This window comes from Leucopleurus acutus, assembly GCF_964270905.1.
Source record: "Leucopleurus acutus genome assembly, chromosome: 7".
Taxonomy (NCBI): Eukaryota; Metazoa; Chordata; class Mammalia; order Artiodactyla; family Delphinidae; genus Leucopleurus; species Leucopleurus acutus.
In genome coordinates, this window is record NC_139150.1 from 33,449,310 (window position 1) to 33,473,854 (window position 24,545).

General features: G+C 45.9%; 1 protein-coding gene across 1 annotated transcript in view; it reads left to right on the forward strand.

The window, feature by feature from the left end:
* The window catches only part of GABBR2 (gamma-aminobutyric acid type B receptor subunit 2), a gene marked incomplete at both ends in the record, with an annotated part of 366,596 nt that overhangs the window by 249,350 nt on the left and 92,701 nt on the right, over positions 1–24,545 (forward strand). Inside the window, one exon of the mRNA XM_082842255.1 lies at positions 17,956–18,016. Coding sequence (XP_082698381.1) covers positions 17,956–18,016 — 61 coding nt within the window. The remainder of the gene's footprint in view (positions 1–17,955; positions 18,017–24,545) is intronic.

Genomic DNA, 24,545 nt, shown 5'->3' on the forward strand with positions numbered 1-24,545 from the left:
AGTCTTGGCCCTTACTAGCCAAAGGACTTTAGCTATTAAGCCCTTGGCCCCAGTTTTCCCATCTGTACAATAGGATATATTAATACCTGCCTCACAGAGTTGTTATGACACATTCCTATCTGGCATTCCTGGCACATGTGGACTGTCAGCCAATATTAATTATTTTCCCCTTTCTGTCCCATTCTGCCTTAAGTGAACCCTATTTCTCATTTCGAAAAGAATGGGGCAGGGAGGGGAGAAAAGGTGGAAGTAGATGCCAGAGGGGCCTTCAGTGTGTCCTGTCCTCATGTGAGCCTCAGTTGTCTGGGCCTGGAGGAACTGACTCCATCTTCTTTCTCCTCAGTACCAAACTCTACTGAGTTGGATCCCCACTGATTGGAGTCCAGTTAACTGAGGGCATGTTATGCAATTTAATCTTGAATATGTAGAATAAAAATTACATATGGTGGTGCCTAAGGCAGGGTATAGGACAGCTTGAAAAAGCTTTTTGGAGAGCTAATGAGGTTTGGAGGGCTTAGGGTGTATACAGTTAATTACTATCATGATTGATCAGCTCTGGTAGACTCTTGTAAATGGATGAAGAGTGCAGGACTTTGTATATGTGTATGTATGTATTATAGACATGCATGTACACATACATATGTATTTTTACAGGTCCACAATATGTGATAAAACAGTGACCTAGATTCTCTCTTCAGCACACAGGATCCTTAGTAAGCCATATGTAGGGATAGCTAATCCCCATAACCACTGTCAATTCCCTTTCAGTAATTTGGCAGGGTCCCTGCAGTGTGTGCAGGCTCCACAGTGCTTTCTGAAATGTACAAAAAAATTCCCTGTTTGTCCTCAAATCTAGTAATTCTATCAACTAGCTTATGAAGAGTTGCCTCAGTAATCCATGTTTAATGGCCTTAGCCACTAGACAGCTGCCTTGGGAATTAAAGTCTCTTGTGAACAGAGTATCCTGGGATTCTAAACCCCAGTGTAATGGAAGTGAGTCCTCCTTCCCCCACCCACTCCCACAGAAGTGGGATTTGGGGCAGATGTCCAGCTTGGCATCTACTCCTTGGGCTCTTGCTTCCCACCCCAACTTTTATGAGTGGCAGCAACCGTAACAGGCAGTGGGATTTATCAGACATCTCCTCCATTGGACAGTCAGTAGACCTCAGCCAGTTCATCTGTGAGGTGGGGGGATGTTGCCTGGCGTGGTCAGAGAAGGGGCTCTCAGATCTCTCAGGCCTCTTGTAACTCTGAAATAGTGAAAGAGAAAAGGTTTTCAAGTTGGAAACCAACATTTACTAAGCCCCCGAGGTACTGAATTTCCAGGGAGCAAGCCCTGCCTGTGAGGAAGATGTGATTAGTACTGTTTTATAGAAGAGGAAACCAAAGCTCAAGAGCCTGTTTCGCCTGCCCAAGTTCACACGGTGGGAAGTGTGGGTCCAGGTTTCAGGCCACCTCTATTGCCCAGGTTCTTTTTACACCCCTGCCCACCTCCCTCAGTGGAATCCTTTGGAACCTGAGTTTGCACTATTATACCAGCCATTTTTCTACAGAGAAATCTATACAGGTATCAACTCCACTTCTCCCTCCACTTGCCAAGCTCTGCTGACTCTGAAATCCCAAGTACCACCTCTCTTCTCTCTCCCATTTGCCACTCGCTTATTCTGGCTCTCACTTTTACACTCACCACAGTATTCTTCCTAAAAAACCTATGACCCTGTTAATCCTTATGAAAAGCCTCCATGGCTCCCCAGTGCCTACAGGATACAGCCTGGCATTTTAGGAGTTCTACCCCCCAGGCTCTAACCTGCGTTTCCAGCTGTTTCTCCTCGTGCTGCTCTTCACACGGAAGGGATACTAGCTACTCTCCACACACGCATCATAATTTCCAAGCTTCATAACTGTGCTCATGGGGTTTTTATCTATCATCTTTTCAATCATTTATTCATTCAGTGAATAATTTTTGAGAACTTATGATGAGCCAACTACTGTATTGGGAGCTAGGGATACAGCAGTGAACCAAGCAAAAAGAAATCCTTCAGAGAGTTTTAATCTAGTGCAAGGAGGCAGCCAATAGTCAACATACTAAATAGGTAAATTAGATAGTATGTTAGAAGGCATGGTCACTATTCAGAAAGAAAAAAAAAGAAATGTGCTGGAGGAAGGAGGATTGGAAACACCACCAGTGGAGGGGGAGCAGGGATTTAAACAGGGTGGCCAGAGGAGGCCTCATTGAGAAGGTAACGTTTGAGAAAAGACTTGAAGAAGGTGAGAGAGCGAGCCATGTGATGACTGGGGTAAGAGTGATCCAGGCAGTGGGCAATGAGTGCAGAAGTCTAGGGTGAGAGTGTCTGGAGCACTTGGGTGGGGGGCGCTTCTACTTCTGGCCAAGATGGAGGAGTAATATCCAGGGATTGGATATACCCTCCTGCCTTAAGCACCTAAAAAAAACCCAGTCAAATTATGTGAAACGACATTTTTCTGACATTAGACTATAGACAACAGAGGAGAGTGACCCCTGAGAGAAGGGACACAAAGGACATGAGCCTTATGATTACCCAGCCTACTGCCTGGAGAGTTTCCAGGCCGCAGCACAGGAAGGGGGAGCCCAAACAGAGCCTGGCAGTCTCACCAAGTTGAGGAGACAGAGTGGAAAATTTGAATTTAGAGAGACCAAGGAGGCTAGAATTTGCAGGCAGAGCAGTGGAGAGGAGAGAGCCGCACGGAGAGGGGAGAGCAGTGGAGATCTACATGCTTTGTTTGCTTGTTTGATTAAAATTAATAATTGAGTGCCACCTACTTAAAGAGAGTTTGAAGCAACTTTCAATAACAGGCATACATACATAAAGGCCACTGAAAAAGAAGTCAAAAATCTAAAACCGTACAATGTAAGGACAAAATATACACCAAAGACCTATGCTAGTATAGTGAAGTTAATAATGAATTTAAATGAACTGGTTGCCAAGTGATAAAGAGAACTGAACCTCAGTTTCATCATCTATAAAATGGAATTATTGATCTCTGCCCAGCCTACCCCAGAGAGCTGTCACGAGGATCATCAAAGCTGTGGGTTAGAATGTTTCATTCAGGACTCTTCTGGTGCAAGTAATTGAAAACCGTACTTAACCAGAGATAACCATGAGATCCAGGATGAGGCTTCTCCATCTCTCCATCCCTCGCTCTGCTTTCTTCTATGCCAGCTCCATCCTCAGCCTCTGCACAGTTGCTTCTCCTTCCCATAATCACAGCACCAAGTCTAGGGGGGCAAAAAAAGGAGCCCATTTCCCCAAAAGCGCCAACAAAAATCCCTGGAGATCCCTCTTAGCCTCGATTGGCTAACTTGGGTCATGTGTCCATCCCTGAACCAATCACTGTAGCTAGAGGATGGGTTGCACTGATTGGCTTAGTGTAAGTCATGTGATCCAGCCTTACATAAAGTCAGCTACACAGAACTTCAAGGCTGAGAGTGGAGCCTAGAAGATCCCTCTGTTGGTTTTTCTCTCTTTTTCTTTTCTCCCATAGACATATTTTCTGCCATTCTCTGTGCCCTTAGAGGTTGATCCCGTAGATGACATCACCCAGGATCCCTTGTCATTGGGCTGCTGATTGAGTTTGGCCAGTGGAAAACATAGGAGATTGGAGGGCATGGGAGAGAGAGGTCAGAGTGCAGCCCCCTCCACCACTTTGGCGCTGCATCTCCTGAAATAGCTGTGCCCCTACCTCCATGGCTAAGACTTCTCCTCTGTGTCTGCCACTCTTATGAAGCTCCAGGGACATTCTAACTTCCTTTGCCCCCAAGTAACAGCTCCTGCCATTGCTAATCTATGGACACATCACCTTCCCTATTCTGCTCCCTTAATCTGCCCCCCACCCCCGCTCTGTAAGTAGTCCTTAATAAAGTCTCTTCTTTTGAACCATCCAGGGTGAATTGTTTCCTCCTGTGACCCTATATTTATTATCTATTACTTCATAACAGATTATCCCAAAATGTAGTTGCCTGAAGCAACAATAAACTTTTATTATCTCACATAGTTTCTGTGAGTCAGGAATTCAGGATTGACTTAGCTAACAGGTCCTGGCTTGGGTCTTTTCTGTCTCCTTCTTGAAGCCTTCCCAGCCCTTCTTGAGTGAGTAAGCTAAGACAGCTGAGGCCAGGATTACAGCCTACCTCTGGTAGAACTGCTGTGCTGCTTCCTCCTCTTCTGCTGGGGCTGGAAGGAAAGCAAGGGGCTTCAGTTCTGCAGACCTGAGCTCAGAGCCCAGCTCTGCCTTTCACAGCTGTGACCCAGGGCATGACTCACCTGTCTGAGCCTTGTTTGCCTCAACCAAGAAATTGGAAGATGGTAGATCCCTAGGCTGTGGACCACCTGGTTGGATCCCAAGCTTGGATCCATTTAACACCAGAGCAGACCTATTAGGTACTTAGCCTTACAGTGAGACCAGAGCCCAAGAATATCTGTTTGTCCACTGCATTGTCCCTAGAGCCCAGCACAGTGCCTGGCCCAAAGGAGAAAGATCCCCAAAATGTGATGAATGAATGAGCGCATAAATGACTGACTGAACAACATGCAAATGAACAGAGCATAGACCCCCTTGACTCCAGTTGGCTTCCACTGCCCTTAAGGTAAAGTCTAGGTTCTGTTTTATTTTGCTTAACTTCACTCAGGTATAGAGAACTGAGTTCATTTTCGTCATCAAGGCACAGCTCTGTTTCATTCATTCATTCACTTATTCATTCCTTTGTATTCCTGTTCCCCAGTTCCATCCCCCTTCCTCCACAATAGGCATCCTAATGAGTCTAATTGTACCTTTTTTTTTTGTATGTAGTTTTGCAAAATGTGTATTGTTGTGTGTATGTATTTTTAATTTATGTAAATAGTATTGTGTTATAGGTCATCTTTTTTTCTTACTTTCTCATTAAGCCATATGCATCCGTTCATTTTGCTCCTTGTATATCTAATCTGCTACTTATGATTCTCCCCAGGTCATCTCCATCTCTCTCACACACAGACACACACACACACACAGACACACACAGACACACACACTGTAATGTGTATAATTAGCGCCCTTCCAGGTCCCCTTATGAGAATTTCTTAAGGCTGTATCTCAGGAGTGGAATTCTGGTTCCGAGGGTATATGGACACTTAATTGGACTGAGTAGTGCCAGATGTTGCCCAGAATAGCTGCTCCTATGACCTCCCACCAGTGATGCACTAGGTCACTGTGTCTCTAAGTCCTCACCAACACCTGCATTATCTGTATTTCAAATGTTTGCCATTTCAATTCATATAAAGTGACATCACTTTAATTTTCTCTGATTTCTAATGATATTGAGCATCCTTTCATGTGCCTATTTGCTCTGGGTTTCCTCTTTTGTAAATTGCTTCTTTATGCTTTGCCAATTTTTCTGATGGATTTGCTGCCTACATATTGCTAATTTTCAGGAGTGCTGTGTCTAATCTGGATGTTAATACCATGTTGATTGTAGACCTTACAAAATCTTCCATTCTGTCATCTGCCTGTTGACTTTGTTCAGGGGTCCTTTGTCTAACAGAAATGCTCAGTTTTGATGTAATCAGATTAATCCATTTTTTTTGCCTTATGGTTTGTCCTTTTGAAGTTTTGTTTGAGGAGCTTTTCCTTACCCTTAGGTTTTGAAGATATTCTTCTACATTTTCTTCTAATCAAGATTCCTTCCTACATCAAGCTCGTTCCCTCTGTAAGGGGAATTCTTGGCCCAGCCTTCAGATAATGTAAGCTTTGTCTCCTTACCGAATAGGACAGGTCACAAGTGGGTGTCGTGGAGGATCCCAGGCTAGAATCCTGGCGGCCCGCCTCCCAGCACAGCACCCCTTCTGCCTGGCCACCTCCTGCAGCCTGAGCCCCCTGGCCTCCTGCCTGGACTGTTGCCATACCAGCTGCCTCTTTTGAGCCCTCCCTCCAGCCCCCAGGCCAATCTGCAGCCCACTCGGCTTAAAGTGAAGCTTGCAGCAGATTGCAAATTGCATGTCTCAGATTTTCAGGCTGACTGGTCAGCAGTTTGGTTTTCCTTGTGGAGACTAATCTATTTAACAAAACTAGAACATACAGTAAAGCAAAATTAAATATTTCTAATCGTGGGGACGCTTGCATCTGCAGATGACCAGGAAAGAAGGGAGGTTTGGGGTGGGGGCAGAAAGCTTAGAGAAGGTTTCGTGATTCATAGCTTTAGAGCTACAAAGCTCCTGTGGCTCAGCCACTCACCCAGGAACCCAGGCAAAGATGCCACTCACTGGCCCCGCCAGCTCCCCTGGGCTGGCTGCGCAGGCAAGCAGTGGCACCGCCAAATCGGAAAGCCTTTCTTCACTTCTCCACTTTCCTTGCCCCTCACATCCCGGCCACCTCTAGGCCCCTAGGACTCCACCTCCTTCCCATCTTTGAATCATGGACTCTTCTCCATCTATGTCACCCTCATCTCTCGCTTGGATTCCACAACAGCTTCTGTCTTCCTTGCCTCCAGTCTTGCCCTGGTGACCAGCCATTTTCCATACAGCAGCCAGAGTAGTTTTTTGTTTGTTTTGCTTTATGGAGATATAGGAATTGTATATATTTAAGGGGTACAGTTTGATGATTTGATATATGTATACATTGTGAAATAATCACCACAATCAAGGTAATTAACATACCCATCACATCACAAAGTTACCTTTTTCTTTTTTTTTTTTTTGTTTGTGGTGAGAACACTTAAGATCTACTCCCTTAGCGAGTGTTAAGTATACAGTACAGTATTGTTAACTGCAGTCTCCAGGCTGTACATTAGACCTCCAAAATTTATTCATCCTGCATAACTAGGAGTTTGTTCCCTTAGACTAACATCTCCCTATTTCTCCTAACCCCAGCCCCTGGCAACCACCATTCTATTCTCTGCTTCTATGAACTTGACTATTGTAGATTCTACATGTAAGTGATGCCATGAAGTATTTATCTTTCTGTGTCTAGCTTATTTCATTTAGCATAATGTCCTCCAGGTCCATCGTGTTGTCACAAGTGGCAGGATTTCCTTCCTTTTGAAGAGCATCTGGGAATTGTTACTTCCTGGTTTACAGCCCTTCTGTGACCCCCTTTGGATCATGAGGTCCAAAGTCCTGCCTGATGTGGCTCCTGCCTTCCTGCCTCCACTCCCCCACCTCCTGCGCACCCCCCACCAGCCACCTTGTCCTTCCTTCTGGTCCTCCAGAGAGTTAAGCTCTCTTCTGCCTCCAGGCCTTTGCATATGCTGTTCCCTCTGCCCAGAACATTCCCTTTCCCATCCTTTCTGCCTGGCTAGCTCACAGTCATTCTTCCCTGCCCCCTGCCAAGCCACCCCCTCACAAGAGAGGTGCCCTTCCTCTGTGCTCCCACAAGCCTCTGTACCCACCCTCTCGTAGCAGTTATCACGCTGTCTTGTAACTTTATTTTTTTTTAAACCTGTCACCTCCATTAGACCGGGAGCTTCTAGAAAAAAAAGGACTTTGACTTCGTGCACCTCCACTGGATCAGGCATTAGCATGCCAAGTCCCAAACACAGTATGTTGCAATTGCTTCCTCATTTTATCTGTGGAAATTTGAGGCACAGAGAGAGGAAGGAACATAATTATGGGCACACAGGGAGTTGGTGACAAAACTGGGACTAGAACCCTGAACTTCCCACTCTAAGCCAGTGTGCTTTCTGGTTTAATTGTAAAGAAACAGTCTCCGCAAACACCATTCGGCCCAGACCTCCAATACCGATAGCCCACAGGGACATCTTGGTCTCCCAGCCTGTGATAACCTCCGAGCTTCTGTGATAACCAGCTCCTCTGCCTTGGGCCACTTGTCTCTTTCGGTCCCTCTCACACCATGGAGGTAACTGAGCATCTACCCTTGGCCAGTGTCCTTTCTCTCTCCCTCTCCTTCTCCTCCATAGCCCTTCCTGAGGGATCCTGCTTCAGTGCCCCCTAAACAGAGAACCCAGTTCATTCAACTCAATGAGAATTAACAAATAGTCCTGTACTCCAATCCTTCCCAGGCCTTGAGGAGGAAAGAGCACTTTTCTGCCGCGGGGCGGGGCGGGGTGGGGTGGGGTGGGGGGGGCTCCATCTCAGCAGGAGGCAATTACAATAGGCAGTTCAGGGTGGAAGAAGAAGCCAGGGGCACACCCTGAGGTAGACGTGGGGCAGGCAGCATCAGTATCACCTGCCAGTGTACCATCGAGGACATGAGTGGAGAAGGCCACTTTAATTGGGGCCTGACAAATAGGTCTTATGCTGGAGGACTGAGTCCTGCCAGGGACCACATGGTAGACAGAGAGGATGAGGTCCTAGCAGAAAAACAGAAACCAAACTAGGCATTTCAAACAGAGTAGATTTAATACAGGGAGTTGTTTAATAGGTTTCGGAAGGACAAAGGAGTATAAAAGGAACACTGACGCAGTTCAGAGGTACCCACTGCTGAAAGAAAGAGTTATCACCTCTAGGCTAGAAGAATGAAAGGAAGAGGTAAGGCTACCGGAAACTGGGAGCTCAGAAAATGTCCACAGAGCTAGTATTCAGACGTCTGAGGAGGGGCACTGCCCGGCTGCTGCTGGCACTGCGCAGGGGGTGTAGCAGGACTGGCACTAGCCACAGAACCCTGACAGAGGCCTGGGGAAATGGGGATTCCTGAGTCCTTCTCCTCTCGCAATTTCCACCCTCCCTCAGGGTCTGCTCTTGGCAGAGCTAATGAGGAGGCTGGGGAGGAGGCTGGGAGATGTGGCCCACAGAGTCCCAGGCCCAGCATTGCAGAGCCCAGTGGAGATCTCCAGCTCTTCCCACTCTGATTTGAAGCCCTTCCCCCACTTCTAAGAAGAGATTCTCACCCGCCCCTTGAGCGGTTAAAAACTAGGCATTTTGCATTTCTCTTCAGTTTCACATTCCTGAGAGATTGGCTTGGCCACTGGTGTGCTGGAACCAGCTCTGGCAGGCTGCCTAGAGCCAGTTGTTAATAGCTTGAAATCTGCCTTGGTGGGAATATTTACACTGTGGAAATTGGCAAACACACAAGTCAGGACTCTTCCTGCCCCCCCCCCAAAGAGCCATTTAAACACTTACCAACACATCCCTGACTCCGTCCTCTTCCACCTACCTCCTGTGCTACCCCTGCTCCTTCCCTCTAGCCCAAGGCTGCAAGGACTTGGACTCACTCTTACCCCAGCAAAGAGCTCATTTTCTGATCAGTGACTGGTTTTTGCAAAGGAAGGCAGGATAGTATGTGGTTAGAAGCATGAGCTCGAAGTCAGACCATGTCTGAAGTGAGTCCCAGTTCTGCAGCCTACTAGATGTGACCCTAGGTAACTTTCTTAACTTCTCAGCCCCTCAGTTTTCTCATCTGTAAAATGGAGATAATAATACATAGTTCATCCCATTGAGGTTGTTGTTGAGAATTTATTAATAAAGGAGAACCCCAGAAAAAAATCTTAGATAACATACACAAATGTTTCAGCAGAGCTAAAAATAACTTAAAGGATGTTATTGCTGCATGTTCTGCAGAGAGAAACCTGAGAACAGAGATGAAAAGGGACTTGCCCCAGTTCCCTTCCGAGATTAACCGCAGAGCACAGCTCAGATCTTCCTCTTCAGACCCCTCGTTCATTGCTCTTTCCATTATTCTAAGTTGAGGGGGAGATGTGCTTATGCGTGCACAGATCTTTGGCTCTTATTCAGGAAAACTCTAAGCTGTCAGTAAAAATTAATCTATTCCAAGAGGGAGAATTATTTTCTTGGTGATGATGTTGCTATTTTTAGCTGTAAAAAATGTGCCTCCTTATAACAGCCTTTCAAAAAAAAGTTTTTAATAAAGTTTTCCTGTTACTAAAATAACGCATGCTCATTAGAGGATATTGGAAAATATTGAAAAGTAAAAGGACAAAAAGCCATAATCCCACAACCCAGGACCAACCACTGTTGGTTGGGAGTAATTTTTTACTTGGCGGGAATAATTTTTACATTTATGAACATACTGTATATTCAATTTTTATCCTTTTTTACTTACGTATCGTATTAGTTAAAGTAAATAACAGCAGCTGCTGTAACAAAGATATCTCAGAATCTCAGTGAATTAACATAATAAAAATGTATCTTTCTCTTATGCAAAGTCCAAAGTGGATGTTTCTGGTTGGCAGACAGCCTTTCTGCATGATTATTCATGGACCCAGGCTCCTTTGTCTCATGTCCCCACTGTTCCTTGGGCCTCGGAGTTCACTGATAGATCCTGTGAATCTCGTTGGCAGATGGGGGAAGTGAGGGAGCAGGAAGGGTCTTGTGGGAGGTTTTCATGGGCCAGACCTGGAATGACATGTGCCACTTCTGCCCACATTCCATTGGCTAGAAATGTCACATGGCCTCACCTAGGTATAAGGGAGGTAAGAAAATGCAGTCTAACCATGTGCCCAGGAGGAAAAGGAAATGGATTTGGTGAACAACTAGCCAGTGTCTGGCACAATCAGAATATCACTTTTTCCATTATTTTATAACTTTTATAATATAATGTTCAAGTCTGCATAACCTAGATCAAGTCACCCCCTAATTAAAACCCTTCAGTGGCTCCCCTTGCATTCAGAATTAAGCCTGGCATCCTTGATAAACCTATAAGGTTCTGCATGACATTGCACCTGTCCACCTTGCCCATTTCACTCCATGGTCATCTTCCCCTCAATCACCACTTTCAGTTCCACTGCCGTTGTTTCAGCTCCTCCCACTTCCCCGTCTCTTTCCTGCCTTGGGACCTTGGTACTTGCAATTCCTCTTCCCAGGAAGCTCTCCCCTCACTCTTAGCTAAGTCCTTCAGGTCTCAATGCAAATGCCACCTCCCCAGAAAAGCCCTCCTTGACCCACAGTCTAACTCAGGTCTTGTAGTTCTTTCTTGCAGCTCCCTGTTCTTTCCTTTATATCACTTATTGTAGTTTGCAATTATATATTTATCAGTGTATTTATTGTTTAATGTCTATACCTCCCACCAGACTGCAGGCTCCATGCACTCTAGGACCATGTGGACTTTGCTCACTCTATCCGGTGCCTGCCTGGCATGTACCTGACACATGTTAGGTGCTCAACAGTGCTGACTGAATGCATGTATCATAATATTTCATCATGCGTCTATCACAGTTTACTTTGCTATTGGCCTATTTCTTGGATATCTCATTCATTTCTGATATTTTGCTATTCTTTTTTAAATTAATTTTTATTGGAGTATAGTTGTTTTACAATGTTGTGTTAGTTTCTACTGTACTATTTTGTTTGCTATTTTAAACAAGCTTGACTCTCGTATCATAACTGGAAGAAAAGAGGGAGTTGGTCCTGCCTCTCTTGGGCCATCCATCTAGCCATCTCCTCTTGGTCCCCACTCCTCTCCACTTCACCAAGCCCTGCCTTAGACCTCCACTTCCTTTGTGGCTGGTCATCACTTGAACCCTATGGGTCATCTGATCACGGTCCCTCAGAAGGATACCCCTCCATTTAATGCCCACCAGCAGAAGGATGGCAGTGGGCAGGCCACACTTCCCTTGCTGCTCCTCCTTTTAACTCCTGAAAACCAGCTGCTGAAGACCCAATGGATACATCAAACTTTCCTCAAGACTTAGGTCCATCAAAAGCATTTTTATGTAAGAAATATTTTAAGTAGTATGCAAAATATAACTTGTCCTATAGCCCAAGGGACATGCAGAAAAAAAGAGTATTTTTCACCTTTGCAGAACATGTGGGTAGATGTACCCAATTACTTGGTATTTCTCTTTTATGTCCTGTCATCCCTTGGGAAACAGAAAGCACCTTCTTCAAGCTTACATGAAGAGGATCTGTAGCCTTTATGGAAAAATCTGACTAGCAGTGTAACCCCCAGATTTTCGCAAAATCCTCATTATTCATTTGAGACCAACGTTGTCCTGGGAGAAGGGCTGGCAGCAGAACAGTCTAAGGTGGGCTTGGATCATCCATACAGATAGTGATGGGCCAGCCAGGGTCCCCCATCACCCTTCAGCTTCCATCTCCTTAGAGATTTCACTGCCTGTGTGACATGTCAGGACAGATCTTGTTTCCCCACAGCATAACTCAGACACTCAGCTGAGCATACTTGCTCACATCTCCCAAAGACAAATATGACTGCCCAGAGACAAGAGTGCAGTTAGAGCCACAGTAAGGATGGAATGCCTTCCCTAAATGCACTGTGATCGGCAGAGACTGTGTCCCTCAGTGGGCCCAGGGCTCCACAAGATTAGACTGAGCCTAGCGAGTCTTCCCTCTGTGTAACCTCCAGCTCCAGCCCGACATCAGATCATTTTCCAGGGCAGGGAGTCCCTTCCCTTTGAAAGAGACAAAAAAAATTTTCCAGTGTAGGGCTTGACCTTTACAATTCATGAACTGTTGTTGGAATAAATTTCACTCATGCTTAGTAGTGAAATATTAAAGATGAACAATGAAAATAGAATTAATTTTTCTAAGAGGAGGCCACTGAATCCTACTGACTGCTGGAACATTTTACTCTCCACTGATTTTTCTGGGGACATCAGGTGGAATTTTGCAAACTTGGATTACCTGGAGCATCATAAGAGTTAACCTTTGTGTGCGCCAACCCTGGGTTGTGCCTTTTTCATAATTGTCTTCTTTAATTCTCACAAACAATTCTGAGAAGTAGGTGTTTTTCTTCCTATTTTTCAAGTAGGAGAATTGATGCTCAGAAACTCAATGACTGTCCAAGGTCACGCTGATGGCAAATGTACTCTTGTCTGGCGAATGCAGAAAGAAGTTTTTTTCCATATGTTGTCCTATGTGTTCTGAAGATTCTTCTAAAAAAGAAAATTCAAATGTATCGCTCCCAATTCAACCTGAACTGTTAGTTTGGATCAGCTTTTATGAAACAGATTGCTCTCCTTGACATCAGGAACATCTCTTTCAGGAAAAAGAAAAATCCTTATAAATTATCCACTTGGGGTTTTACCTCCATTATTTTATTTGCAGTACAAATCTGCTCATTTCAGAGGGAGATTTAATACAGGGAACCGACTACAAGTTTGTTAGAAGGGATGGAGGAGCAAATCAGGTAGGTACTGTCACCAGAGAGAAGTGTTTACAGAAAATGGCCAAGCCCCTTAGGCTGCAGGAGCAATAAGAGGAATGGTGTTGGGCTTCCCTGGTGGCGCAGTGGTTGAGAGTCCGCCTGCCGATGCAGGGGACATGGGTTCGTGCCCTGGTCCGGGAAGATCCCACATGACGCAGAGCAGCTGGGCCCGTGAGCCATGGCCGCTGAGCCTGCGTGTCCAGAGCCTGTGCTCCGCAACGGGAGAGGCCACAGCAGTGAGAGGCCTGCGTACCACAAAAAAAAAAAAAAAAAAAGAGGAATGGTGTTGCCATTGCCTCTGACATGCCTGAAGTGCTTTCTGTTTCCTTGACTGCATGCTGATTGGTAATGGATTCTAACTTCCAAGGAGTTTATAAGTGACCACAGAGCAGATTTGGAATGCAAATAAAATAATGGAGACGCAAGCACGCTGGCCTCTGAGGCTCCTGCCACTGCTGTTTCTGCCACTGTAGGGACCCCAGCACTGGCTACTGAGCAGTTATCCCGAGTCCCACTGCACACACTGACAGTGCAGGGCTGCTGGGGCCCATGGACACCTGCAGTCACTCAGCTCCTGCTGCTGCAACCAAAGCAGAAAAAAAAAAATAGCTTTTCCCTTCTGCACACTTTCTAATCCCCCATGAATGCTTCTCATTAGCAGAACCTAAATGGAAACCAGCTGGCAGGGGATTCTGGGAAGTATGGTTTCCAGGCTGTGGGCCCCTGCAACACAGAGGAGGACACAGAAGAGTGAGTGTGGATTGGGAGCCAAAAGACAGATATCAGCCACCACCCCAGCCAGAGTTATCAAACTCCACTGCTTTGGAGTGTAATGCATCACATGGATTGGTCTCAAGTGGATGTAATCATCCTCGGTTACAGCCCTGGATCGCACATGGCAAAAGCTTAAGGAGAAGAAAAAAAAAGGAAAGCTTAAGGAGAGTCACAGCATTTATATGTACATAAAGAATATGTGTGTGGGAGAAAAGCAAAAAGTAATCCCTGCTCAAGCTGGGGTTTGAGGAACCGAAGTCAGCCCAGCTCCCCTGGCTGAGATGCCAGGCCACAGCGAAACCGAAGAGTCTAATTGCCATGTGGGCCTCACTGGGAATCCATTGCCTCTGTTCCCACCACCTCAGGCTCCTTTGGGTTGTGAAATAGAGATATTTTTCACAACCTTTGGGTTGTGAAAAAGAGATATTTCCAATGACCTTTGATGGCAGGTGTCTTAGGCTGGTTTACCCACGAAACAGACTCTGAGACAAAGATTCACATACAGGAAGTTTTTCAGGGAGGCTCTCAGGAACAAAACACGAAGGGAGGAAGTGAAGCAGGGTCAGGCAGAGGGATGAGTTGAATTGGGCACAGCTACAGTCACGGCCTCAGCCACCCCATGGGGACCTCTGGAGCCCACGGTCCTTCACAGCTGTCCTGAATTGAGGCAAGGGGGCTCAAACTACTGTGTCCCTTCACACTGACCACTGGATGTAGGCTGCCCCCAAGGAGGGACATAACCTTAACTGGCACCCTTTGGGCAACCCAGCAGCAGCCAAGATGCTGGGGAAGTAAGTGTCTCCATCCTGAAGGGGGCATCTGGTCGCCTACCATGGTGCCCACACCCCCAGGATGGTAGTAGTGGAAGGGAAGCGTCTGCTGCTCAGGCCACAGTGCTCAGCCACCTTGGCCATGAACTCTGAGCTGGCTAGAGAGAGGATGTGACCACCACCCTAGCCTAAGCCTCTGTCACCTCACACCTGGATTACCAGCTGCCTAAGCCGCCCGGGTCTCTATTCCCATTTTCGGACAGCCAGAGCAATCTTCTCAAATCTTAGATCAGATCATATTGCTGCTTTGTTTAGCTCCCTGCCCTCATGGCTCTTCACTGCACTTAGCATCCCCTCCAGAGCCCTGTCAGGGCCCCCAGGCCCCACCTACCTGCCCGCTCCCTCACTGCACTCCTCCTGCTGGCCCTTTCTGTTCTTTCCCACCTGAGGGCTTTTGTCCTGGCCTTTCCTTTTGCCTGGAGTAGCTGCTTCTTGCTGTGCAGGGCTCAGCTCTTATGTCACCTCTGCAGTGAGGTCTTTCCTGACCACACAGTAAATTCACTCCTATTGTCCAGGCACTCCCTTTTGATTTTCTTCACAGCACTCTTCACGAAATGAAAACATCTCGTTCATTTTTTGGTGAACATGTTTTGCCTGTCTCTCCTAATCAAATACAAAGCTTTCTGAGAGCAGGAATCAGCACCTAAAAGAGGACCCGCCCAGGGCAGGTAAATATCTATGGAATGTCATGAGTTGTCCATCTGCTAACATGGAGGCCATCCATCAGGCAGAATTTCATGAAAATCACCTGATTGGCTTATGACCTTCCTCGCTGGTGTCCAGTCCTATCGACGTTGGCCTGGCTGGGGTGGTAGTCCCCATCCAGTCAGCCGTGCTCAAGGTTGCAGACTTGGCATCATCTATCCAACCCGAGAGATGCCGTGGTCACAACCTCAGGAAAGAATCACGTGTCAAATCTTCCTCAGAAGGGGGCTCCACAGAGCTTCTCCGCTCTTCTCTGGTGCAGAGCCTCGATACAGCCAGTTACCCATCTGCTTGTCCGTGTTACTCTCAGTTACCACACTCACAGGCCTCTCATCTTTCTCCCTCTGGCTGAACACACAGCGGCCCGTGTGGTTTGGGAACTCAGTCACTTGGGGGCTGATGTTTCTGAGCGGTGAAGCCACCTTGGATTAGGGCCCAACGGTTTACCCCTTTGCCAGCTGAAATCATGTGATGTTGAAAATCTCTTCTCAAAGTTTGGAAAGCTTCCTGGTGCTTGGAATCTTTTTTATTTCAGCTCTCTGCTATTAAATGTTTTTAAATAAAAATTACTGGTGCCATTTACTGAGTGCCCGTTGAAGACCATGAGCTGTGCTAGGTCCCTAACTCAAGTGTTCAGGAACTTGCCCAAGGGGGCCCTGAACCCAGCTTTGTGATACTCAGACGCTGGCCTCCTCCCACTGCAGTACCTGAAAAATTAAGGAGATAGGAGGAGCTACTGTGAGTAAAAATAGCTACTGTGAGAAAACTAAAATATGACAGGTCTTACTTCAAAGATGAACTAATGAGTTTTATCTAAAAAGGAAAGGAGAAAGGAAAGAAAACCCAAAAAGTAAAGGGAGATTCTTTCTCACCCCCGCCCTGTATTCCACTCCAGTATTATTCCATCCACTCTTTGAATACCATTCAATATACTTTTTAAATTTAACTAATAAAGATTCTGCAGAATTTGTCCACATTTTGTGTCTAGAAGTCTTTGGAGTTCTTCAAAGCTTGGCAGGAGATGGGTGAATTAGTTAGATCTCCACTTTTGTCAAACAAAGAAATGTCCTGTGGACAATATCTGCATCTTTTCCGCCCATGCAAAGTGGTCCATTCGCATAAAAGCGATCCTTTGGAAGATGTTCTGTGTTTTTTAATCATCCCTAGAAATAAAATCACAGCTCCTGTCTCACCTTACATTGAAGTGTTTTCACACTCCAGGGAATTGCTTACCATCAACTGAATATAGAATTCGGTGGGCGTTAGTTTCAAACTGATACTACTCGCAGCTGTCTTCAGGATCTCAAAAAGGTGTCAAAGTGGCCTTAGAAGGTGTTTCTCATTCCGAGAACAGATTGAGTGATTCTCTTTGTTCCGAAAGCCTCAGGGCCTCAGACTTTGGATTTCCATCAAGGGAAGATATGTACTTTCTGGAACTTTCTCTTGAGAATTGAAGGGAATCTGTGGTATTGTCTTTGCTATTACCTGATGATGCAAGAGCATAACTGCGCTCATAAAGCAGTGTACCTTTAAGACAATTTATTTTCCTAGTTTCACATTAATGGAAAGAAAGGAAGAAATTTATTTCTGGATCAGAAACAACATGCTGTAGTGAAATTCCATGGGCATTAAAATCAAACTCGGATTTGAATCCAGCAGCCTCACTTACAATGACCTTGGCATAACCTCCCTCAATCTCAGTTTCTTCATCTGTAAAATCAGGATCATCCTCCTTTCCGCTCAGGCTTGTCATAAAGATTCATTTATATAACCTGCATCAATTTCCTTACATGGTTGCAGAATTTTAGGTGGACCGTAAATAGGCAAGGAGAGACCACATCCCCTCTTTATGTTCCTGGCTTATTTAGCCCAGCATATGGAAGCTGGGTATCAGCCAGCAAGGCAGATGCAGCAGATGATGCTGCCTTTAGCCCCCGGGGTCCCTAATGAGGGGTGCTTAGCTGCCTGTGACACTAGTCAGGTCTCACTGGCTCAAGAAGCTTAATTTTGTGCTGCCCCATAGCCCAGTTATATTTGGGACTGACGTCACCCCTCAGGAAGAACTTACAAAAACATTCTCTGTCCTTAATAAGGAATACTAACGGACCTCTAGCCCCCTTCTGGTCCTGCAACCAAACAACTTCGGCAAAGCCCCACATTTTTATGGGTGGGGCACGGGAGCAGAGGCAGGGCCAGTCTCCAAGGGCTTCTTCGTCTCTTCCTCCAATTCTCCAACACCCTGGAAGACCTTGTCCTGGGATAACACAGGGCACATGGGTGTTTACTAAATAGTCATGATGATAATGATGATGCATATCTGGGCTTTAATTTACACGTGTTGGTTCCATTATTGATTTTATGCTCCTCAAATTATCCAGATAAAGTCACAACCAGTTTAAAAACAGTTTAATTTTGCATCCGTGGTCCGGCGGGAGTCTATTCTTTCTCCAATAATAATAATCACATTGTACAATTAATGAATTTCAGTTGAGATCAGTAGTGTTTGGGCTAATATGGCATTTCTTCTTTGTTCTTCTTTGTTTTGTTTTCTATTTAGGGTCAAGTTGTGTTCCGGAACGGGGAGAGAATGGGGACCATTAAATTTACTCAATTTCAAGGTAGGCTTTTTGATGCTTATTCTTTCTAATTGATGAATTCTGTATTCAAGGATGTTCTGTTTATGCAATAAAATACATCAAAAGAAATGAAAGTACGATGTTCCAGATAAGAGAAAGAGTCAATAGAAAACACTCCTCTATGAAAACATTAGCTTCAACTTATTTAGAATATTTTTTCTCAACTGCATTATTTCTCAGGCCTGTTCAGTCTTTCCACATGACTCAGGCTTATTGAAAATATGGGGCGTGGCAGTTAAGTCAATGCCAATATTCTGAGGAATCTTGCATTGTTTTAGTTTTTGATTATAGAAATTTTCAAATAGACTCTAAAGTCGAGAGAATTGCATAATGAACCCCATGTACCCATTACCCGGCTTCAGCTGTTTTCACCATTTTGCCAATCTTGCTTTATCTTGACTCACTCCATCCCCTACCCCCTTTTTTTGCTGTAATGTTTTAAAGCAGCTCCCAGACATTATCTCATTTCAATCTATAAATACCGCAGTATGCATTTCTACTAGATAAGGACTTTTTTAAAACATAACGACAATACTGTTATTGCACCTTAAACATTTAAGAAGTTTTAATATGCTTTATTCTGAGTCTGTGTTGATCATCTAATTATCTCGAAAATGACTCTATAGTTGGTTTGTTGGGGAGCCCACACAAGGTCCACTCATTGCATCTGGTTGAAGTGTCTCTTTAGTCCCTTTTAATTTATAATTGTCCCCCACACACTATTTACAGACCATTTGGTTTTTTAAGAAACCAGATCATTTGTCAGACTTTCTTCTGTCAGATTTGGAAGGGACCTCAGCAACCATTCAGACCACATTCCTCATGTGATGAGGAGGAAACGGAGGCCCAGAGAGGGACAGTGGCTTGTCAGAGCCCACAGGGCGTCTGAGAGGGGCAGGGCTGGGTGTTCTGCCTGGAGGAACTTCGGTTCGGCCCGGTATGGTCATTGGCAGGGTTGTTAGCCAGAACCATGAGACGGACCTTTCATTAATACAGTGTTTTTCAGTATCTGGATGTTTCTAGAAAATCCAGAAACAAAAGCAGAGCCTTCTGTGTCCACTCACTTTGAGCAGATCCCAGAGTCATCCAGGGGAAGGCAAGAAATGAAATCGAGTTATTCGGGTTCATTCAGACAATCCCAACCAGATGCAGATCAGTCAGGAGAGGTGTTCTCTGGTACTATGGCTCCATGATGCAGTCTTGTAGATTTACCCATTTGTCTTCCTGTGGCAGGTAATTGAAATGCATGTCAGCTCTCTGGTGTGCACAAAAGATGTAATTTTAGGCAAACGTAATTATTTTCCCATTTTTAAAGCTTACTTCTTCATTGGCTGAACAAAGTAAGCATCTTGGCAAAGATACTTTTTTTTGAGTGATTGCAGCTAAATTCTCTTGTCACATTTCCAGTTCTCAAATTATATCATTCTGGGAGAATATTTTGTAAATTATTGATTGGCCAATCACAGCTACAAATGCGTGCCAATTTTATTGCTTTTTTTTTTTTTTCTGAATGTTAGGATTAGACACCAACTCCAGTGACTGGTTTTAGGCATTTATAAGGAAAGCAGTGTAGCAAACAGTAGTTCAGAGGTGGGTTTGAAACCACCTGAGCTCAAGTCACTGTAGAACATTAGGCAAGTGACTCACCTCTCTGAGCCTCAATGTCCTCATCTGTAAAATAGGGATATGATCCTACCTACCTTCTCGGGATGTGGGAAGAACTAGATGAGATAGCACAGAGAAACGTGCATATATTTCTTGCTCAGCAAGTAGTAGCAATTATGATTAGCATTTAGTCAAAAATTACGATACTTTTCTGGGGCAAATCCACATTTTCTTGGTGTGTTGAAACCCCCGGGTGCCTTTTTGTCTGCCTACTCTTATAGCTGCTCCCAACACTTAATGACATGTAGGGTGTCACATGGGGCAGGGCCTTAGAGATGATCTCATCCCGCTGCTTCATGGTATAAGTGGAGAAACTGAGGCCCAGGGAAGGGAGGTGTTCCTCCCAGGGACACCCAGCTGGCTGGAAGCAGAGAAGTGACTAGACCTCGACTTTCCCCAAGTGCCAGCCTTTGCGTGTTCACATGTACACCTGCGCCTGAGTGTCCTCCCTTTGCCACTTCTGTGTCCAGCGTTTATTGACTGTCAGAGCCGGACCTTGCAGATACTCCTGTTTACATGTTTTTAAAACAGACATTGATCCTGTTGGCAGAGGGGTGCTGTGCTGAGGGCATATTCTTATCAGCACAACAGTTAGTTTTCCGAATTTAGAGGGTCTCAGAGGTACCTTGCTGCCAAGGTGGAGGGGCATTGCTTTATTGAGTGGCTGTCCAGGCTGGAAGGGCTCCTGGTTGTCATCTTATTTCAGAGGGGAAACTGAGGCTCAGACATGGAAAGGGACTTGCTGTGGGACAGCAGTTTCATTCCTTTCCTTCTCTGGGCTCATGGTTCACCTCCAAGAGAGGCTGGTCTTCTGTCTCCTGGGACCTTCCCGGAATTTGCCCAGAGGATGGGCCTGCCCCCCACCTTGGGGTTACTAGAGCCTAAACTGCCTCATGCCACTGACTTCGAAAAAGGCTTCTAAATGGGGTCACCATGCTGTTTTCTGCTGTGCCCTTCAAGCCCTCTCTCTCCCCCTCACCCTCTGCCCTCTTCTAAGAGGGGACGGTGGAAGAGCAGAGCTGACTCACAAACAGCCAGCCCCAGTAGTCGGGCTCCCTTTGCAGGGTCTCTCCTGGACTTACACCCAGGCTGTCTCAGCGCTCGCTGGCAGCATCTTGGAAGTTGGCCCATCCCACCATCCCTCTGGAGACCACAAAAGATGCTTTTTTGGCTTCTTGTTTGTAAAGGTCCTGGTGCCTTCTAAACCCTTTTATCTATAGTAGAGGAAGCATTTTGTTGGAGGCTCTGTTACCTTCTTTGTAAAACTAAAACACAAATTAGTTGGAAATGGGAGGCCGTTTGGAGAAGACTAAAAGGGGAGCCAGGAATCCATGGTCCTGTTCTACTTTTTTATTTTTTTGGCTGCTTTGGGTCTTCATTGCTGCGAACGGGCTTTCTCTAGTTGCGGCGAGCGGGGGCTACTCTTCGTTGCGGTGCGTGGGCTTCTCGTTGTTGTGGCTTCTCTTGCTGTGGAGCACAGGCTCTAGACATGCGGGCTCAGTAGTCGTGGCTCACGGGCTCTAGAGCGCAGGCTCAGTAGTTGCGGCGCGCGCGTTTAGTTGCTCCGCAGCATGTGGGATCTTCCCGGACCAGGGCTCAAACCCATGTCCCCTGCATTGGCAGGCGAATTCTTAACCACTGTGCCACCAGGGAAGCCCCTTGTTCTACTTTTTGATTCCAGAGTTGTAGGATTGGTATCACAAGAGCCTGGCACTCAGTAGACCCCTGGTACAAGTTTATTAAATTAATTTGGAGGCAAAAGACCTGTATTCAAGCCCTTGCTCTGAAGTTTACCAGCAGTGTGACCCTGGGCAAGTCACTTTATCTCCCTAAGCCTCAATTTCCTCCTCTGGAAAATGGGATGACATTAATGCCAACCCTGCCTGTCCCCTGGGGCTGGGCCAAATGACATTTTGCTCTATAAACACTGGGTGCTAGGAAACTAGTCACATTACTAGCATGCTACCTGGTTCCTGGTTGGCTCTTGGTAAATGTTTACTGAACTGGTGAGTGATCCGGCTTGTGGAAATTTGAAAGCATGCTCATTTACTCCTGGTTTCCAGTGGCTTGAGTCAAGGCAGAATGTCTGACAAACAGCAGTTAGTCTTGACAACAGAAATGTGAACTGAAGCTACTTCACAATGGTGGCCATTGTTGTTCCAGGCTGGAGAAATGACCTTTTTTGCAAACTTAGGAATGCTGGATAGACAGAACTACTCTAAAATAATGTGTCAGGGCTAGCCCCATGGTCCCTCGTGAGGCTGAGGCATTTTGTATCCAGAGAGAGTTTCAGAGCCCTAAACATGACCTTCCTCACTCCCAGCTTCCCTCCATCTACTCTGTTTTCAAGGCTTCCCAGGGCCCCCAGTCCTAGGGGGTAGGTGTGGCAGATGCCATCAGCGTCCCACCCGTAGTCCCTGAGCATCCATGGTTCCAAACAAGCATCTTATTAAGAGCACCTACACCTCTCCCCCTGTGCGAGGAACAGGACAGATATTCAGGGACTTAATGCTTCCAGGGCAGCCCTGAGCCAGGGATGGATGAGAAGTGGAGGATAAATCCCCCAGCGTCCTTCCCACTTGGGTGGAAACTCCCAAGAACTCCAAGGTATGTTCTGCTCTGTCTCCAGAGGTCCCCATGAGATTGAGCCTCACTTGGCCTCTCAGAAACCTGCTCATTAATGCACCTTGCCCTGGCTCCCTTGCCTTCTCTGTCTCACCTCCCCACACCCCTATCAATGTGTTCGAGGATCACCTCCCAAATAAATTACATGCATTCGTACTCTTGGCTCAGGCACCATTCTGAGGGACCCACCCGTGGCAGTAGGTAAGGTAGGTATTAGCATCCCCTCGGACACACACCTTGGGTGCAGTGGACCTAACCCCCTTTCAACTCCAAGTTCAGCACCCCTCCCCCATGCCATCACTGACTTGCATCAAACCACGTGTAGATGAGGATGAATACTAGGGAATTGGCTTTTTTTTTTCCCCTTGAGAGAAAAAAGACTCCATGTTACTAACGAAGTCTAAACATGGCTCAGAATTTGCAGCAGGAAAGGAAGTTGAGTGAAGCCATGATTAGAGCCTTGTTTATGCTGTTCTTGGTGAAATCTCAGCATCTGCCGCTCTAACTCACCGTCACTGCCTTCATTAGGCCTGTTTGTAAGAATCGCGGTGAATGATAATCTGCTTGAATTTGGACTGCTTCTGTGCAGCATAAAGGACTCAGACTTTGGAATTTTATACGTCGCCACCTGATTTGAAGGGATGGGGTCTTCCACCACCCTAACAACGTAATTGTCATTCAGAAGGTACCTAGTGAAGTGTAGGTTTGTCCTCCCCATTTGCACACATTAATTACCGTTTGGTCTTCGGGGTAACAGATACGGTTCTATGCAGTGTGCATTTCCTGAGCATCTGCCAGGTGCCTTACCAAGTCCTCTGGGGAAGCCAAGTTGAATAAGCCTCTGCCCCTGCCACTCCCTGTAGGGGCTTCATAATCTCTCTGGCCAAGTGCCAGTGCCTATAAAAGCAGGAAGATAATTTCCCAGAACCTACTAGAAAATTTTTGGAGCTAGTTTGACTCTAGTTTGAGACTCTTAAGGCTGATTTTTAATATCCTTTTCCTTCTGTTAAGGCATATATTATAGCTCTCTTCACTAAGCCATGGGTCTGGAAAGGCCAGTTTTTTGGACTGCCCCTCGACTTGATGTTAAGAGTGGAGACATAGTCCACTAAACTGCAAGTTACACCAGAAGTGTTGTGGGTCAGCAGGAATGGAAGGGCACACGTGAATATGGGCTCTTTCAGGCTGGAAGCCTGACCCTGACCTTGATACCTCCCAGCCCCCATGATCCAGGGCTTACCTTTCAGGGAGCTCAAGGAAGGTGGCTTGGAAGACAGAATTATTTAGCAGACCTTGTCTTTCATTGAGCCATAGATTCTCCATGTTGAAGGCAACCCTGACTTTCCTTTACAGCATTGCCTCTACTTGAATGCCTCCAGTGATGGGGAACTCAACTCCTCTCATGTGGAAAGTATGTGAGCTTCAAAGCAGCCATGCCTAATCATTGCTAGCCAGGCACTGTGGCTTAATCTCTCTGAGACATCATTTCAGCACTTCTTAATTTTATTTTTATTTTTTTGAAAGTAAGTTTAAAGATACTTTACATTAGCTTATTTTATTTATTTATTTATTTATTTATTTTGGCTGTGCCACACAGCATGTGGGATCTTAGTTCCCCAACCAGGGATGGAACTCCTACCCCCTGCATTGGAAGTGCGGAGTCCTAACCACTGGACCGCCAGGGAAGTCCCTCAGCACTTATTTTAAAATAGTGAAATGGGACTTCCCTGGCGGTCCAGTGGTTAAGACTCTGCACTTCCAATGCAGGGGACGCGGGTTCGATCCCTGGTCGGGGTACTAAGATCCCACATGCCGCGCAGTGTGGCCAAAAAATTAAAAATAAAATAAATAAAATAGTGAAATAAAAGGTGATTGTTTTCCTTGCTTGAGAGTGATGGTGAGACTCCAGTGACCTGAGGCTATGAATGAGCCTGGCTCAGTGACTAGCACAGAGAAGAGCTGTGACAGCTGTTGGCTTCCTGCTCCTCTCCTGGGCACTCTTCACAATGATACCAGATTTACCCCCTCCAGAGTTTCTTGAGCAAAGTGCTATCTTACTTCCTCAGGACACACTTCACACTCCTCATTTCATGGAACGTTGTTATCACTGGTCCATGAAAGCCCCTCTTGTTTGTTTGTACCTTTATTTCCCTCATATTCTCATATGCCACTCCTGCCTCTCCCCAAGAAAGGCAAACATTCTAAGTGTTTAATGCAGATA